Source organism: Echeneis naucrates, chromosome 22 (assembly GCF_900963305.1).
Source record: "Echeneis naucrates chromosome 22, fEcheNa1.1, whole genome shotgun sequence".
In the NCBI taxonomy this organism is placed as follows: Eukaryota; Metazoa; Chordata; class Actinopteri; order Carangiformes; family Echeneidae; genus Echeneis; species Echeneis naucrates.
The window spans coordinates 5578284-5592923 of record NC_042532.1 but is presented as its reverse complement, the minus strand read 5'-3'; the positions used below and the strand labels follow the sequence as shown (position 1 = coordinate 5592923).

The window sequence follows — 14640 nt, the reverse complement described above, 5'->3', positions numbered from 1 at the left end:
CACACACACAAGCTTGGTAAGGAATAGTTCATAATATTCATAGATGCACACTGTCTGGATGTGTCGCCTTCAACTAACAGTTATTATTTCTTCTTTGGCTTTGAGCTGTTTGTGCGTCTGCATTTGAAATGTGAAAAAAGTGAAGTTAAGCCTCATCATCTAGTAATAATCTTTTCTGTATCATCAGATAAATGGACATTTTGTGTTGTCTTCTGTGTCCTTTGTGTTTTCCATTCTGTTGAATGTTTTGAACTGTTTTTCTTTACATGTTACAACTTCTTATTCTCTTTTCATTCATTTTTCTGTTCTGCCTTCCCCTTGACCATCCCTCCTTCACACTCCTTTGTCACGTCTTCCTTTTTATACCGACTCCTTCATCTCTCTCTCTCTCCTGTTTATTACCCTTTCGTCTCTTTCCCTAATTTAATTTTTCCGCCTTTGTGGCCTTCCATTCATTTCTGTATCACCTTGCTCCCTTCTTTTCACCTCTTTTTGTTCCCGGCCTTTGTCTCGTCTCACCTTTTTTTTTTTTTTTTTTTTTTTTCTTTCCTTGAATTTCATCTTCTTTCTATTTCCCTTGCTCTCCTCTCCTCCTCCAGAGGAGCATAATGTCATGTATCTGATGGTCCCTAAACCACTAGACAGCTTTAACCTGCTCAGGGTGAAGGGGAAAGGCCTGAAGCAGAAGGTCCTTCATGCTAGCTGTGAATGGTATGATCTACAGATAGAAAAGGCCACATTTCTTTACTGGTTTAGTTCATCCTGCATGGTAAGTTGATGACTATGGCATTTAACCCATTAACCCTGACTGTGTAACACTGTTGTATCAACAGTGTTTTTGTCTTTTGAATGTTCTTGGTCTGCTCCACTGAAACACGGTGAACAGTGGTGCTCAGTGAGACCTGAGTTGTTAAAGTGTAAGTTAATTAAATAATTAAAAGTGTCATTGACGGTTTCAAAAATTTTATGTCTACTTTGTTTATATAGTAAATAAATAAATTAAATGTGGCTTTTACACATACAGGGAAAAACTTTATTGGGTTGTATTTCAGTAGCAGATGAGGTTGATATATCAACAGAGCAGTTTTTTTTTCTCTCTCTCTTCATAATCAGGACAAAGAATTGTATAGTGGTTTTTAAGGAACTTGAAAGAAACCAGTATAGAATAGAAAAACAAGTCAATGAAGCTTTTATGTTACCTGTCTTTCCATAGCTCTGTCAGTGTGTCTGCCTGTCTGTCCATCTGTCTGTCTTTCTGTGTTTGTCACTGTAGGTCTTTGCAGTCTGATGCAGTATAGCGTCATGGGGCTTGGTGTAATTTTCTTTTTGTGCCCTCAACCTTTTCTCCTGTTATGTACCTCCTCTCCTTTATCCCTCCATCCCCCAATAACCCATCCTCCTCCTTCCATGCCCCCACCCCCTCGCCACCCCATCTCCTCCTCCTCAGGCTCCTGCCTAGAGATTCTTCGGGGAGAAAGTCCAGCTCTTGGGGAGGCCGGGAGCGACTCGGCGTCCCCCATGTCTCCTCGGACTAGTAAGAGTCGCATGTCCATGAAGCTCCGACGCTCCTCTGGATCGGCCAATAAGACTTGATTCCTCCAGGTTACTTTGCTCAGTCAGAACTTACCCTTTGTGTCATTATTAGTGAACAATGGCCTTTTTCTCACATCAACCTATGAGACTTATTGCATTAAGGTTTTACTCCAGGGGATATTTGATCTGTAACCGCACTTAAAGTACAAGAAATAGAGAATAACACGTCTTAAATGACCTGCTCTGGGGAAATTCACATTGATATTCAGCAGGAAATACATTCAACGGGAAAAATTGACATTCAACGATCTGGCAGATGACTTTCTGTCACTTCCAGCATTCTGCCGCTCTGATTAGACACTGGTCTTTTATGTAGAAAACGCTTGGTCGGACACTTGTACTCTAAAAGCACGTGATCGTATTTCTAGAACTATACTATGCTGTAACTTTATTTTGAAATTGCTCACAGCTGCTGTATTTATCCTCAGCTTTGCTAAAAAAAAAACAAAAAAAACAAAAAACAAAACAGAAACTGGTAGATCCAGTGCTGATGCTGATATTTGCCACAGTGGGGAAAAGCTGTTTAAGTGCTGCGTGTACTGAGCAGTATTAATTCATAATCTGTGCCATGTTAAAAACTCCAGTGTTAGCTCGGACTGCAAAAAGTCACATTACGCATTGTTCTGTAAACAGTCAATGATGAACAAAGAGTGGAGCCTCTTCATGGTGCGTAGTGTTGACAGTGGAGATGGGGAAATTTGTATATTTGTACTATAGTTAGACTGCGTGTGTACAGACAGAACCAGGAGTTTTGATATGAAAAAGAAAGAAGCACGAGTGATGGCTGGAAAGTGTTGCATGGAGACAGCAGGATACAAGTCTATTTTTGTTCTCAGTGCAGCATTAGGTCTAAAAAGGTCAATGCCAGAGGTCATCTCTATTCAATCCTCAAAATGTAAATAGAATCTTGTTCATTTGCAAACACTAAAAAAAAAAAAAAAAAAAGCACGTCTTGTGATCATGGCGCTGTTCTCAAGCCAAATATTAATTATATGAATTCAGAGAAACTAAGGGGACTGAAAGTGCAGCCATGTTACTGTATGCGCTGTGATTATTTGTCTCGAACATTAACAAGGCAAGCTGATGAAAGAACAAGCAGCTGTTACTGTAGTTTTTGCTCATGCTGTAAAATGCGGACAAGCACTGATGTTCATCGCATCTATTATTTTTATGTGTTCGTTCAAACGAGAGTTTTGCTGTATTTTTAGTCACTCTGTCGTCTGATGCAATGAAACCACAACTTTACTTTCTTTATTCGGCTTAGTACATACAAATATATATATATATAAGTATATGTGTATGTTTGTTTATATACACACACACAGATACAAGCATAGTGCATATATGGATATCTATGAGAATGTGTGCTGTGTGAGGAGGCTTGTTGTGTATATACTGTTCTACTAGCTGCCAAAACCAAACTGGTTTAACCTCAGACCACATATCTGCTGACAGTGGGTCAACACTATGTTTTCTGCTTCAGTCTTTTCTCTCTTGCCACCAATTTGCACTCTCACACGCTTCGGAAATCTAACAATAATCTCATTTCAGCTCAAATAGCCAACTTTACTTTACAGTTGATAAGTCTAGCCTTGGTATCATAGCTAGGATGGGGAAATTGGCATCAACTGTTGTTAAATGTATTTTGTCACTCAAACGACAATGTTTTATTTATCTGAATCTAGTGTGTACTGATGGATTAAGACCATATCACTCCTGATAAACTGCCGCAAGAGAACTTTTCAACTCTTAAATATCTGGTTGTTTTCCTGACTCTGCTTCTGGAGCCCGGTGTTTTGTTTTTGTTTTTTTTTTGTTGTTTGTTTGTTTGCTTGTTTTGTTAGAGGTATTTTAAGGAGGTATAGCATACAGAAGTAGTAGAAGTATACAGAAGAGAGATGCTGTAGATTTGAGGCCAGAGAGAGAGAGAGATGTCAGTTTATCCTCACTTGGATACGAAAGCTATCTTTTTATATAGACATATATTGACTCATCCCCAGTTCTGCTTGTGGATGGAGGGGATCCGCGTTTATTCAATGCAGGCAATGTAACTTTTACACTACCATGACGATATTTATTGTCCTCATTTCAGCTCAACTTTAAAAAAAAAAAAAACTGACATGATTTCAATGACCATCACTGGGTGAGTACTGTATGTCAGAGTTGTAGTTTTCCAGGGTTCATCGGGATCAAATGTTCTGTCATTAATTTAATCTTGACGGTTTGTCGATTCTTTCTTTTTTTTTTTATAGACTGATCTCGTGTAAAGGAAACGTATATGAAAGATCTAGATTTGAAAGTCTAGGTCAAAGTTGATGGTTTTGCATTATGCTTCACTGCTTGAAGTAATTGCATTCACAGCTGTGTTTCTGTTGCTCTGTTGTTATTTTAATTTTTATTATTATCATTTTTTTTTCAGCTATAGTGTCAGTAGAGTGGAAAGGGATTATAAAAACTCCAGTGGGTTCAAAATGTTAAAAAAAAAAAAAAAAAAGTCTGTAAGCTGAGGTCAAACTCATGTTGTGTTACTTTGTGTGTGAATGTTTGAAGTCAGCTGAGGTCCAAGTTGTCCCTTCTATAAATTATTGCTGAGGTTGAAGCATTGTTTATTGGATGAGGCCCAGTGATCCAGTGGAACTGATCTGTACCTGAACAAAGACTACAGCTCCCAGTCCCCAACAACCTGACCCTGTTCCAGACCAGATCACAGACTCTTACCCACACAGCATTGCCCAGTTTTACTTTCCTTAATACCAGACCTCACTACCTCCTCAGTTAAGAAAAAACGTTACCACTCCACGTAATGATTTGACTCCCCGTGCTGCTTCAGTAACCCACAAGAAGGATTGGAAATGCGCACTTTAAAATTTGCTTCAAAGGTCGTAAATGCTCACTTTCTTTTGGCATGAATTGTTGGCATGAAAACAGTTTTGCTTATTTAACTGTACTGAACTCACATGTATGAAATCATGTACGTTTACTCTGAGATATCTGATTAGCAGCAACCAAAAAGTATAGAAAACCCAAATTACACCAAGCCTTTCATCATTATCAAAAACTTCTTATCAGCTCCCTTGAGGCGCTGTCTCCTGGAGGAATTTCACTCCAGTTGTTTGAGTAAAAATAATTTGAGCCTATTTGGCCCAAACCTTCATTGTTTGTAGAGAGACTCCCCCTTTCCTCTCCCTGTTTGCACAGATCCCCTTCCATTAAAAGCAATTTGTATCATCTGTGGCCGACATAAATTGATCTCGGGGGGGGGGGGGGCTGCCATGGATACGGGTTCAGCTGATGTATACAACTACTGACTATAGATAATGCATGACACCAGTTGAGTGCTAACTGCCTGTGTTGACCACGTAACAGCTGTGCCACAACACACACTCCTCGCACTATGTTACTGTCAAATGTGTATTATGTAAATGTGTAACATCGGTTTCAGACACACAGAGTGTGGATGTGCAATGATGGAATTTAACAATAAATGATTCGTACCACTCACTGCAGGACTCCTCCATCTGTTGCGTATGTTTGGGCGTGTGTACCCACGAAATGGAACAACAGGAACAAATTAAAATGAGAAACTGCAAATTGTTTACAGGGTATTACCATTTATTGACAATAATTTACAATAAATTTCACATTCAAACATATCAAAATATTACTAGGCTTCTTCGAACCACAATTACATTTTAGCATCATGATATTAGCAAATATTTGAACATTTATTTAGAATCATTAAAACAAAAAAGACATTTTGTCACTAGCAATACTAACATTAAATGTTTTTGTATGAAAATAATTTACAGCTGATAAATTAAGCTGGCACATTTACTATAAAAGGCATATTCTGTTTGATGATCTGATTATTTTCATTTTGTGTAGTTATTTGTCATTGTACATGAAATAGAGTTAGGACATTGATTATTTCTCCAGTTTTTAGGTTATGGAAGGACACTTTCTAAAACGTGATCATGGGTCATTGGTCAGTAATGTAACCCACTTGTTCTGCTTCTGAGCATCAGTGTAATCTGATTGCGTTGCCACAGGAATATGTTGAGCATGAGCCTCTCCACATTTGCTACACGTGGAGAGAGTTGTGTTGGCCGTTGTTTCCATAAATATAATTCGTAGTTATAATCAAAATGTCCTTCATCACTTCAGCCTGTACCATTTGCTTTGTTCTAACAGTCGTTTCCAGATTGAAGCTTAAATATGTTTCACAAATTAGTCGTGAACAAAGGTTCTAATTTATGATTGTGTCATTGACTAACCCTTGGAACAACAAATCAAATATTGAGATCATGTGCTTTCATTCAAGGGATTTCAACACAGGAAATAACCTTTATGAATAAAGGGCACTTTAATTTACCTCCAGTAAAAAAATGAACTATAATCATGAGATTTTTGTGGATTTGATGAACATGTTGGGTCGGTTACCTGTCAGATGAATGAAAATGTCCCTTTTCTCTCTCATGATGATAATTTACAACCGCACACAGGTTATGTTTCCAGACGTGATTTCCGTGCCCTAGCTGTGTGTTTATTTAGTTTCAGCACTGTCACTTGAGCTGTTTTTTTTTTTGTTTTTTTATTCTCTCGTCGTGGCCTCAGTGAGTCACACCGCGCCATGAGGAGACAGCCAGGTCACATCTGGAAGGCACAGAGACTCCACCATCTTCCTCATCCTGTGACATTAATGATCGACTCTCTGTCTTTGACCTCAGCTTGAACAAACAGGCTTCCGTCACTATTTACCTCCGAACAGCTGACATACATGTACACGTGTGTGTGTGTGTGTGTGTGTGTGAGCGAAACGACCGGCTAACAGTTTCCCTGTAATGCTGATCACTCACTAGTCTTTACTTTTACGGTCGCACGGTCATCTGCAGCAGCATGACCTGTCGGTTCTCGGTGGGGTGAGACTTGTTGATGTGTTTGGTGAGCCCCGGGGAGCTGAAAAAAGTGGACGGACAGTGTTTGCAGGTGAAGATCTGCTGCTGCTCACCTTCCCCGGTGCCGCTCTCCTCTCTGTGCGCCTGAAACGCATCCGGCCGGAGTCCTCCTCCCAGCGATCCCGCCAGTAGCTCGTCCCTCATCGCGTGCCACAGACGGTGCTTGTCCCTGATTTCCGGCGACGGGAATCGCGCGCCGCACAGGTGACACAGGAACACCTGGCTCTGTCCGCTGCTGCTGTCTCGCGCCTGGCCGTAAGGCGGCGGCGGAGACGCGGCTGCTGTCATCTCGTGCGCGGCCAGATGCTTCTTGAGGTAAGCCTGTCGGCGGAACTTCTTCCCGCAGTACCGGCACTCGTACACTTCCTCCTCCGGTAAGGACTGGACGAACGGCAGCGGAGGGTGCGACAGTGACGGCGGCGGCTGCTGCTGCGGTTGGTCCGCCCGCTCCTCCGGGCTGCCGTTGAGGAGCAGGAGGCTGGACGGCGGGCTGTCGGCCGCCCTCACGTGCTGCTGCAGGTCCAGACAGCTGTCACCCGGGCTCCGGTAATGTGGCGGGGAGTCGTAGTGAGGGGGCGCGCGGCCGTCTCTGTCGGGGCTGTCCCGGGACCGAGCGTGGAGCAGAAGCAGGGAAGGCTCGCGCCTGATGCGGGAGCTGTCCAGCGCTCGGTGGTGCTGATTGCTGTTCACGCGCAGCAGCTCGTTCTCCTTGCCCTCCATCTCTAACGGCGGCCGCTCGTGCGAGATGAGCCCTCGTGCCTCCTTTAACGGCTGGCTCTTGTTTACCGGGGTCTCTCCTCCTTGGTTGCTCACCGAACGGGGTTTGTGCCAACGGCGGTGCGAGGCCAAGTTTGCTGGACAGCTGAAGACTTTGTCGCACTCAGGACAGCGGTACTCCACGCGCACTATGCGGGAGCACTTGTGCTGCGCGAGGGAGAAGGGGTCGGGGTACTCCTCCTTGCACAGCTGGCAGATGAACTCCCCCAGAGGTTGGTTCCCGCCGGCAGCGGACGACTTCTCCCGCTGTCTCATCAGATCTGGGCTCTCCTTCTTGATCCGCAGGCCCAAAACAGGAGAGGTCGTGACCTCATCTTCGAAGTTGAGCTTCCGGTTGACTTTGTGCTTCTTCGGTGGGTTCCCTGGTGACTGTTTGTGGTGTCTGTTGCTGTGCAAGCGTTGATCCGGCTCGAGGAACGAGTGTTTCCTGGCCGCGTGATGCTCCTGGCTCATCAGCGTCAGTGGCGGGAACAGGTGCACGTGGGTCACATTGGGGTCAAACTTGTCAGCATGACCGTAGGATGGCGCGTGGAGGCGGCCGCTGCTCTCGAGGAGCCTCTCGATGGAAGCTGACACCGAGGTCGGTGCTGAGCTCACGAGGAACGGCAGCTCCTGCAGCTCCGACGCTGGGGATGATGTTAGGCACCTGCCGGAAATCTGCAGCTGCTTCTCTCCCTCCTCTTGCTGTTCCAGCAGTCTCGTGCCCACCGGCTTGACGGGGCTGCGGGCCTCCGTTAAGGTCAGGTCGCGCGGAGGTGGAGGAGGTGGGAAGAAGCTGGAGAAATGGCCGTCGGGGGTCAAAACGTCCACCTCGCTCACCTGCTCCTCGGACTCCGGTAACTGCGCGCGCCGGTCAGCCTCAGCCTCCAGCGCGGACTCCACGTGCGGGCTCCACGCCTCCCTGACACCGGCGGAGTCCTCGCGGGACGCCAGGAGTTGTCCGTCCGGACGTTCAAACTGGAAGACACTCAGCACCTCGCTCTCCCTCGGAGCCTGGGGTCCAGCCGCTCGGGCGCTGCCACCGCCGCTCCGCTGGCCGTCATGTGTCACGGCTTTGTTGTTGTTCCTCAGCCGGTAGGACGCCGAGCACCGCCGGTTCCTCTTCACCAGAAATCCTCGAGGCATGCTGACGATGAAGATGGTGCTCGGCACCAGGAGGGAAGAACAACTCTGGTGTCGGACCCACTTTCAAGTCCTGGAGCTTTGAAGAGAGGAGAGAGAGGGGGGAGGAGGAGGAGGCGCAGGCAGGTGTGAGGAGAACACGAGAGACAACAGTGTTAGTGATGCGCATGTTTGTTGCTCTCTCTCTCTCTCTCTCACACACTCACTCACTCACTCACACACACACACACACACACACACACACACACACACACACAGAGTACTCCCCTAAAATGATCTGTTCACATATTTTCCAGTATCAGTGTCCGAGCAGAAAAATGGCTCATATTCGTGTAAACTTAAAAACCATCTTTCTACACACGCATTCAGATGAAAATTCCGGGTGTTTGTCTAAAGGTTCCGTTCAGGTCTGTCTGGAACAGAAATATGTTCGTAGACACGAATGTTTCCCGCATTCAGGCTGCTTGTTTTTACCGGAGTGGGTCTGAGCCTCTTCTGTCAAAGCTGCTTATTCTTCAAATGAAATGGCATCTTAAGGTTCTTACTTTTTAACAAAAGCCTTATTTTTTTCAACTCACGGAAGATGGAAAGGAAATGGATGGCAAATCTATGCATGTCAACTACACTACTGCAACTTCAAATTATTATGGTGGTTTTGTTTTTTATATGCTTTTTTCTGTGTATTTATAACAGTTCTCTTGCCAGTTTTAATCCTCAGTAAAATTTATTTATTTCAATACAGCAGGCCTACAGTTAAAGAATAGTATTGTGCATCATGCATCGATGATGTGTCAAGTAACGTGTTGTGTGTGTGTGAGTGTCATTAGGGACAGCCTCAGATACAGATCATCGTTTAAAGACTACTAATGACAGCGTGACAGTGAGTGTGATTACCAGTGTTTTTGTCTGTGTTGGTGGGAATACCTCGGGCCTGTCTTTCCCTAAGCTTGTGTGTGCGTGTGTTTGTTTGTATGTGCGTGTAGTTTTGCCTTATCTATACAACAGAACAGAGGGACAGAGCGGTGAAAGAGGGAACAAGATGATAATCTGTGTGTGTGTGTGTGTGTGTGTGTGTGTGTGTGTACTCGTCCTCCCCCACTAGAAGCTGCTCTGGCTGATAAGAGATCGGACAGAGATTGGTTCATCCATCCATCCTCTCCCCCGGGCTCGGCCGGCTCCTCCGCGCGGGCCAGGCGCTCTATAGCTCGGCCAGTGGGCCCAGGCCAGCCGGCGTCGCTCCCTGGAAATCAATCAAGGCGGATGAGCGTGAGAACGAGCTTGAGGGTCGGGCTCCTGGCTGGGCGACAGCCGCCTGGGGAATAGAGATGAAATGTGTGGTGAGTCCAACAGTAAGAACTAATGAAGCACACAGCCCCCTGAATCTTTAGTGTGCATGTTTCTCGCTGTAATTGTCTCCCACGGAGAGGAAACCTCGACCTGGTTTATCCCTTCACTGACCCCATTGACTGAAACAGTACAGATGGAGTGACTGAGGCCTCTTTTCATTTGCATCATTTCATTTCTGCTCCTTTTCAAAACGATCAAGTCTCACAAATTAAAAGAAATGTTGAGTCTAGAGTAATAAACAAATTGTGACTTTGGCTCTTATAGTTTAGTGACTAAATAAAGATTTACTATGACTTGATTTCTCTATAATTATAGAATGTGTCTTAAATTTTTAGGAATATTTTGATTTACTTTTTTGTATCACTAATAATTCCACAATGTCAGTGTTTCCATAGATTAGAGTCTTCTTGTATCTACAGTAAAACATACATATTCAGTCATGAAAGCCTGGCTACACAATTTTCCAACCATCGCAATAAATTCAGTCCTTCTCTACTGATTAGAAGTGAAAACATTGTCTAGCTGTTGTGTCAGACAATTAGCAACTACTGAAAGGCTTTCAAACGCGACACATAAATTTAATCCCAGTGGATGGCAAATGAGCTGTAGCCTGTCAAAATTACATTAAAATATTTTTAAGATAGCATCATTATATTTTTCCACTACACTACAGATGGGCTATTCATTGAAATGTCGCCACATCATTTTGGCAGCACAGCACAAAATGTTAGTATAAGTGCAGTTTAAATGCGGGGGTTATGTGTGTGCAACCATCGACAGCCATTAATACAGTCTCTGTGATATTGTTTTTCTTACCTACACAATGAGATTTTTCTTTTTTTTTTTTTTTTTTTACTGCTTTGTTTACATTCATCATGTGGTAATATCCAAAAGGACGCTAATTCAAATTGTGTTAAAGGAAGAAATTATTATCTGGCTGCAGGTTAATAGGATGTATCCATGCTCGGGGATGGGCAGAGCAGGGCAGCTTGAAACAGGGTACATAGTCTCATCCTCCTGCAAAAATATGGATCCACTGACTATCTGGAGAGGCTGCCAGCTAGAGGATGTGGGTTGCCTGTCTGTTTGTGGGTGTGTGTCTGTCTTTACTTTGCATCGCATCAGTGGGCAGTGAGGTGGATAATCCTCCAGACTTGCTGAAAATGACTATTGATCTGAGCTTCTCAGTCACAAGCCGTTAAGTACTCCAGAATTATACAGCTGAGCTGTTGTGCCGTTTGTCTCTGTTTACATGTTTACATCTTAAAGAGGAATGGTGCAAGTTGTACTCTTGCATAATTACTTTTGGATGTAAAATTAAAGTCCAGTTCTAACCAGCGACCTTAATTCCAACATTTAGTATTACAAACTAACAGTGGCACAGAGTGTTCGGTACGTCAGAAGAATGCTATTTAGTATGTCAGGAAAATATGTCCAAAAGGTACTGGGACAGACTGTGCTCGGTGCAGCAGGATTTATTCCTGTGAAAATTGGATGTAACCCATCCTTATATTCTGTGTGGAAAGCTCTGCCCTTTTAACCCAAATGAGGAGAGGTTCCTCCCCATTCCTTAAAAAGAAATGGTGTCTCCTTTTCACTGATGTAATTCTTGGCGTGACCACCAGGGACTTTTCTAAGTTCTGATGGTGTCACGTTTTTACCATACAGTCAAGTTCAACTCAAGTTCAGTCTCAAATTCAGTTCTTTCTTGACAAACTTAAAAAAAATATAAATATCTAAAATTCAGTACCTGTGAATAGAAAAATAAATTCTAAATTTCAGTAAACCATCAGCATCTCTTGGCAAGCACACACTGTACTTTGCCACGTAGGTCTCCTCTAGGTACCTTTTTCCTTCATTAGCGTTTGCTGAACACAACGTGATGAGAAGGCTCCATCAGATTTGACACATTTTAGATGATTACGAGTCTTAGTTCTGCCTGAGGATCAGCCTTGAGTTAGGTGTCTGAAAATAGGTTTAAGGTTAATGATGCTGGGTGTGAGGTAGCTAACACCTCTGTATGTGAAGTGATACATCATTTGGCTGTCTCACCTTGGCAGGGTTTTAGTTGACGGCCCCATGAGCCCCATCGCTAAAGCAAGTTCTGCCGTTCCAAGTTAAAAGAGAGAAATGAGAGGCAATATCTCCTAGTTGACATCTAGGTGAAAATTAGTTAATATAGTTCATCTACATTAACATTCCATAAAGATCATATCCTAACAGTGGAGAGGGACACAGACACAATCCCCTTGACAGAAATTGATTTCAGTGAAACTTAGTCTTCCCTTCTCAAATTCACACTTCCATCAGTTTAAAGTGTCATTAAAAGGATTTTTTTCGTAGAACCAAAAGATTACTCTTCACTGCCTTACAGACCATTTTTCTCCGGCAACACACCGTTATAAAGTTGTTAGAACCCATAAACATCTCCAAAATAGGGTGTCCGCCGTGGAAGGGAGTTTCACTCATCATTTACTGCTCTACCCAGGAGAGATAAGCAGCAGAAGGCCCTGTGAGTCCCCCGTCAGTTCACTGGTCCTGTGCTCCCTGCTTGTACTCACAGCATCACTATTATCACCCTGTGCTCTGTGTGACTGAACGTTGGTCACGTCTCAGTAGGCTGATCATCTGTCACCATCTAGTGGTGGAGGTCCAGGATTTAAATTGATTGTAGCTGCTTTGTTGATTTTTCCGAGTACCCAGGTTGTAATTTGGAGAAATCTATGAGATTACTTATTTGGTTCGGGGGATTTTTAGCCTGTCTGAACTGAACTAACAGGTATTATTAAATGTTGAGGACTTGACGATGTAACTGAAAGATCCACAAAAAGGTAACAAGTCAGGCTATGAGTCGAGACTTTTGTTGTTTTGAGTCATTCCTCAAAGCAATCTCATCTCAATTCAATTTTTCTGGTACTTTGAAGCATATTGAATGTTCCTCATCAGCGGATTGCATCTGTTTGGTTTTTATGGAATTGAAGTGTGTTCAAATTCACGTTTTTTGTCCTGAGCCCTTTAGGATACTTGTCCCTTTTAGTGTTGGAAGTTTAGCTTTATGTTGGCTCTTGATCACCAGACAATCCAGATTTAAATGTGTTTGTGAGCCAAGCTCCACAATGCTGAAGTAAAGGTTGCTGACACTGACCTCACTGTGGAAGCAGTCGAGACAGAAGCTCTCTTTCTCCCCCTGCTGGCAGATACTTTGATTGCAGGAAAAACGATTGTCCCCTCATGGGTTGAATCCTCCTGGTGACCCATCTTGGTGCTTTGCCCCTGCCGTTGCTGGGTGGAGTGTTCAGGGGGCCTGCTTGCATGTCTGTGCACATGGTGACCAGCTCAGCAACCCCCTGTTGGCACATTAAGGTCATTGTTTAGATTTGACCTCCATGAAAGAAACATTTGACTCAGGTTTTCTGTTGCCCACCATCAATAAATGACAGGAAACTGGAGCTTTGAATCTCTATGGGAGCGTCACTGTTTGCTGAATGTGTTTAGTAACTCTTTCAACAACGTGTTAAGAGACACAAGGAGTGAAAAACACAGTTTCAGTAAAGGGAAGTCTGCCCTGCTGACTGCACATCCCTCCATGGCTCAATAATGTAGACTCAGCAAAATGCAAGAGCATCAACAACAGAGTTAGCAACGCTACTGCAGAGTAATGAATACCGAGTCCAGCTGTGCCTTTAAGGATTGCTGTTTGCTAACACAAAGACACATCTGATGGTACCATTAGCTAAGTGGTTTTAGCATGATTGTAGATATTAAATAAAATGATATTATTAATTGGTTAGATGCAAGTTCATGGTTTTAGATCCATTAGTTTTTTGGAAAGGGAATCCATTTTAATCCCACAATGTTTTAGTGTATTAAACCTGTCCAATCTCACCCCACCTACACTTTAATCTCAGTGAATTCATGCCTTTTCACAGCAAACATTTTGATGAATAAAATTTAATAAATTCTCATTAATGTACATTATACTAGCGCCTGCTTTTTACTTCTAATTTACCTAATTTTCTGTCTTCTACATTGAAGAATAAAGCATGCAAGTAAGATTTCAAGTCTATTTCAACTTGCATAGTAAAGCCAGAGGTTTTTATTGAGTTGAGTAGTTTGAATGTGAAGTTAAAAATGCTTACAGTATTTTCTACATGCCACCCTTCAATTGATCTTACATATAAATGTGTATAAATGGAAGCATAAAGTAGTAACCATTAACTCTAATGTGCATTTTCACTCAAGAAATACATCTGAGTAAATTTAATTTTAAGCCCCACTATATATATATATATATATATATATATATATATATATATATATATATATATATATATATATATATATATATATATATATATATACATACACACACACCTAAAAGTAACTAAATCTAAGTCCACAATGTAATGATTTGATTTCAAGAAACAACGGGGAAAACTTTCGTCAGGTGTCAAGCCACCATTTGCCCCCAGAGCAGTTTCAATACGTTTCGCTATTGATTCAAGAAGTCTTTGAACTGTACTGGTACTGGAGGATGAAGCACTTATCACTCATATGCTCTTTTAAAGACGAGAGTTTAGTTCACCGTCTAACATCTCGGTATAAAAATGACTTCCCATAGATGCTGAACTGAGTTAAGATCTGGAGACTAATGGCCACAGCATTTGATTCTCAACATTTTCTTACTCAAACATCTCAGCAATCCCTCATGCCCCCCCCCCCCCTCAAATGGGGGACAACTGCCATCAGGATGCAACTGTATGATTGTAAGATTAAAACTAATCACTGAAATTGTTTTTCAATGACCCCACCCTCTAATTAAACCAGAACCAAACCCTGCTAGAGA

The 14640-nt window shown here is 42.9% G+C and overlaps 2 protein-coding genes across 7 annotated transcripts in view; one reads left to right on the top strand and one right to left on the bottom strand.

The window, feature by feature from the left end:
* The window catches only part of ralgapa1 (Ral GTPase activating protein catalytic subunit alpha 1), a 67772-nt gene extending 57995 nt beyond the window's left edge, over window positions 1-9777 (top strand). For 2 of the 5 annotated variants that reach the window (XM_029493522.1, XM_029493523.1), the window contains exon 45: window positions 9550-9777. In XM_029493522.1, coding sequence (XP_029349382.1) covers window positions 9550-9770 — 221 coding nt within the window. In that variant the 3' untranslated portion in view covers window positions 9771-9777. Of the gene's footprint in view, window positions 1-599; window positions 3752-9549 lie in introns of those variants that run through there. The other 3 variants (XM_029493524.1, XM_029493525.1, XM_029493526.1) reach the window with 3 other exon arrangements.
* insm2 (insulinoma-associated 2) lies at window positions 6180-13131 on the bottom strand. 2 transcript variants are annotated; one of them, XM_029493529.1, is made up of 3 exons: window positions 12940-13131; window positions 9547-9759; window positions 6180-8526 (listed from the first exon to the last, which is right to left on the bottom strand). In XM_029493529.1, exon 3 carries the CDS (start codon window positions 8448-8450, stop codon window positions 6462-6464), a length of 1989 nt encoding a protein of 662 aa, XP_029349389.1. In that variant the 5' UTR covers window positions 8451-8526; window positions 9547-9759; window positions 12940-13131; the 3' UTR covers window positions 6180-6461. The 2 variants fall into 2 exon arrangements, with proteins under 2 accessions (XP_029349389.1, XP_029349390.1); XM_029493530.1 differs by lacking the exon at window positions 12940-13131 and having other exon boundaries at window positions 9547-9822.
* Between the last annotated feature and the right edge of the window lie 1509 nt (window positions 13132-14640).